This window comes from Strix aluco, chromosome 1, assembly GCF_031877795.1.
Source record: "Strix aluco isolate bStrAlu1 chromosome 1, bStrAlu1.hap1, whole genome shotgun sequence".
Lineage (NCBI taxonomy): Eukaryota > Metazoa > Chordata > Aves > Strigiformes > Strigidae > Strix > Strix aluco.
In genome coordinates this window covers 92,971,129-92,974,225 of record NC_133931.1, presented here as the reverse complement: position 1 = coordinate 92,974,225, position 3,097 = coordinate 92,971,129, and the positions used below count along the sequence as shown (strand labels likewise).

The 3,097-nt window shown below is 70.5% G+C and overlaps 1 protein-coding gene across 1 annotated transcript; it reads left to right on the top strand.

Annotated features, from left to right (window-relative positions):
* Window positions 1–753: 753 nt before the first annotated feature.
* FOXQ1 (forkhead box Q1) lies at window positions 754–2,400 on the top strand. The gene has a single exon (XM_074848263.1). The coding sequence runs from the start codon at window positions 754–756 to the stop codon at window positions 2,002–2,004; it is 1,251 nt and encodes a 416-aa protein (XP_074704364.1). The 3' UTR covers window positions 2,005–2,400.
* Window positions 2,401–3,097: the final 697 nt, after the last annotated feature.

Genomic DNA, 3,097 nt, shown 5'->3' with positions numbered 1-3,097 from the left:
AATGGGCTGGTCTGAAAGTGGTGGAGAGACACAGAACCACAGGGGAAGAGAGAGATAATGACAATAACACTAATAACCCAAATAACCCGGTTGCTGCCCGCGCCTCAGCGAGGAGCCAGCCCGGCGTCCCGGCACTGACGGGGGCTGAAGCCGGCGAGAGAAGAGTAGCCCCGACGGCCCTGGAGAGCTGCTCCCCGCGCCCGGGGACCGCCGGACGGTAACATCGGCCGCGCCCCCGACGAGGACCGGGCTCGGGGGGACGCGGAGAGGAGCCGGCCCCGGCAGCCGCCCGCCCGCCCGCTCGCCCCGGCTCCGCGGGGGCCGCCTCGCTCCTCTCCTCCGGCCCCATGGAGCAGCGGCAGTAACGAGCGGAGGACAAAAAGGGGGGGCGGAAAGAGAGCGAGCGCCCCGGTGGGGGAGAAGGAGGTGGAAGCCGGAGGAAGCGCCCCGTCCCTCGCCTCGCCGCCCGTCCTCGGCGTCGGCCGGCGGGGAAGGGGCCAGCAGCCCCCTGCCAGCGACCCCCGGGGCGGCCGGCGCAGGCGGCCGCGGAGCCCCGCTGCCCGCGCTGCCGGCGCTGCCCGCGCCGCCGGCCCCGCCTGCCGCCGCGGAGCTGTCCAAGCCGGCGCGGGGGCAGAGACTCGCCCCCCGGGCCGCCTCGCCGCCCCGCGCCGCCCTTGGGGCCGCGCCGAGGGGCGGGGGTCGCGCCCGCCCAGCGGAGCCGCGGGGCGCGGGGGGGCCGCCGGCGCCGCCGCCATGAAGCTGGAGGTGTTCTCGCAGCACTATGAGGACAAGCTGAGCGCCGGCAGCGACCAGGAAGGCAGCGGCTCCCTCTCCCCGGCGCCGGCTGAGAGCGAGCTGGGCTCGGACGGCGACTGCGCCGCCAACAGCCCGGGCGGCGGGGCCGGGCGGCCGGGGCACCCCCTCCCGCCGCCGCCCCCCGCCCCGCAGCCGCTGCCGCCGCCGCCGCCGCCGCCGGCCGAGAGCACCAAGGGGAAGCCCTACACGCGGCGGCCGAAGCCGCCCTACTCCTACATCGCGCTGATCGCCATGGCTATCCGCGACTCGGCCGGCGGCCGCTTGACCCTGGCCGAGATCAACGACTACCTGATGAGCCGCTTCCCCTTCTTCCGCGGCGCCTACACCGGCTGGCGCAACTCCGTGCGCCACAACCTCTCCCTCAACGACTGCTTCGTCAAGGTGCTGCGCGACCCGGCGCGGCCCTGGGGCAAGGACAACTACTGGATGCTCAACCCCAGCAGCGAGTACACCTTCGCCGACGGCGTCTTCCGCCGCCGCCGCAAGCGCCTCAGCCGCGCCGCCCCGCCGCCGCCGCAGCCCGCCCGCCCCGCCGCCGCCCCCCCGCCGCCGCCGCCGCAGGAGGCGGCCGGAGCGGGCGCCGCGTCCCCCGGCGGTTCCCCGCGGTGCTGCTGCGCCTCCTCGCCCTGCAACTGCGCCAAGGAGGCCGCGGCGGTGGGCGGCGGGGCGGCGGCGGCGGCGGCGGCGGCGGGGGGGGGCAGCGGCGGCGCCAAGTTCTCCAGCTCCTTCGCCATCGAAAGCCTCCTCCGGCGGCCGGCGGGGCCCCGCGCCGCGCCCCCCCCCCCGCCGCCGCCGCCGCCGCCGCCCGGCCGCCTCCTCTGGCCGGCGGCCCCGCACCTGCTGCCCGGCCCCTACCCGGTGCTCCCCTTCCCGTCCGCCGCGCAGCCGTCCCCCGCCGCCGCCGCCGCCCTCTACGGCGGCGGCCTGCTGCAGCTCTGCGCCTACGGGCTGGGCGAGCCGCCGCCGCTGCTGCTGGGGGGCGGGCGGCAAGCGCTGGCCCAGGGCGAGCCGCCGCCGGCGGAGCGGCCCCGGGCGCCGCTCTTCCCCGCCGGCCTCCCCAAGGGTGGGCGGGCGCCGCCGCCCGGCTCCCCGCTCTACGGGCCCCTCCGGCTGGCCGGGCCGCTGCAGCCGGCGGCGGGGGCCTCGGGCTCCTTCCAGCCGTACGCCGTGGAGACCCCCCTGGCTTAATGGAGCCCCCCTCCTCCCCTGCGAGGGGCCTGCCCGGGGAGGCGGGGAGGGGGAAAGGAGGAGGCTCTGGATCCCGCACTTTAACTCCAGAGGCGACCAAAGCCTCCAAGCAAAAGCCTCGGTGACTGTGCCTTAGTGAAATGACAGTGGGTTTAACTTAAACCAAAAAAAAAAAGAAAAATCTGAAAAACAAAACAAAACTGTCGTTTTGGACATAGCCATGAGCCTCAAGTGCTTCTTACTGTTCGTTGAGACTACTTGACTTCAGCCATTCCCTCGCCGCCTCCTTTCTATCCCCCCTCTTGTCCCCGCACCTCCTGCCACCAAAGCCTGGGGCAGCGGAGCAGGGGGTGCCCCCGCGGAGAGGCGCGGTGGCGGCAGCCGGGGGATGCGCTGTGCACTTGGGGGGTCGGGGGGGCGGGGGGGGGGTCCGGGGGTGGCTGCCGGGAGGAGCGGGGAGAGAGAGAAAGGGAGGGGGCCGGGGGCTGCTGTGAAGCCGTAGGTCTGTACTGCAAAGCGATGCATCACTGTGCCAAAAGAAACCTTTACTCCTGTCCGGCAACTAGCATTTCGTGGGAAGGGAGGACATTAAATTATTTATAAAAGCAGTGTTTTTAACACAAAGAGAGTGCAGCTTTTTTAATTAATTCTTGTTCGGGGAGGGAGGGGGCGGGAGAGGGGAAAGGGCTCATGAAAATGTCAGGCGTTGTCTCCTGTACTGGTTGGCGTTGTACATTTAAGGCCAAGACCACTGCTACTGGAAAGAGAAGAGTAATTTTTTTTCGTATTTTATTTTTGTGTTTGTATATATGTGCGTGTGCATTTTATTGACGCTCGGACACCATATTTTTTTTCCTTTTTTTTTTTCCTTCCTTTCTCCTCTTCCTCGAATAAAAGCTGCCCCCTAAATAAAGACGGTAATAAGGAGAAGCGCGTGGTGTCTGTGCTGGCGTGGAGGGAGGGGAGCCTGCGTGGGGTGACCTTGGCCGAGGAGCGCTTGGGCTGCGGGGGCAGCCGGGCTGCCCGCCCTTTCCTCCCCATCCCTCCCGGCGGGCAGAACTGCCACCTACGGACCCGCCTGATTTTGACCACG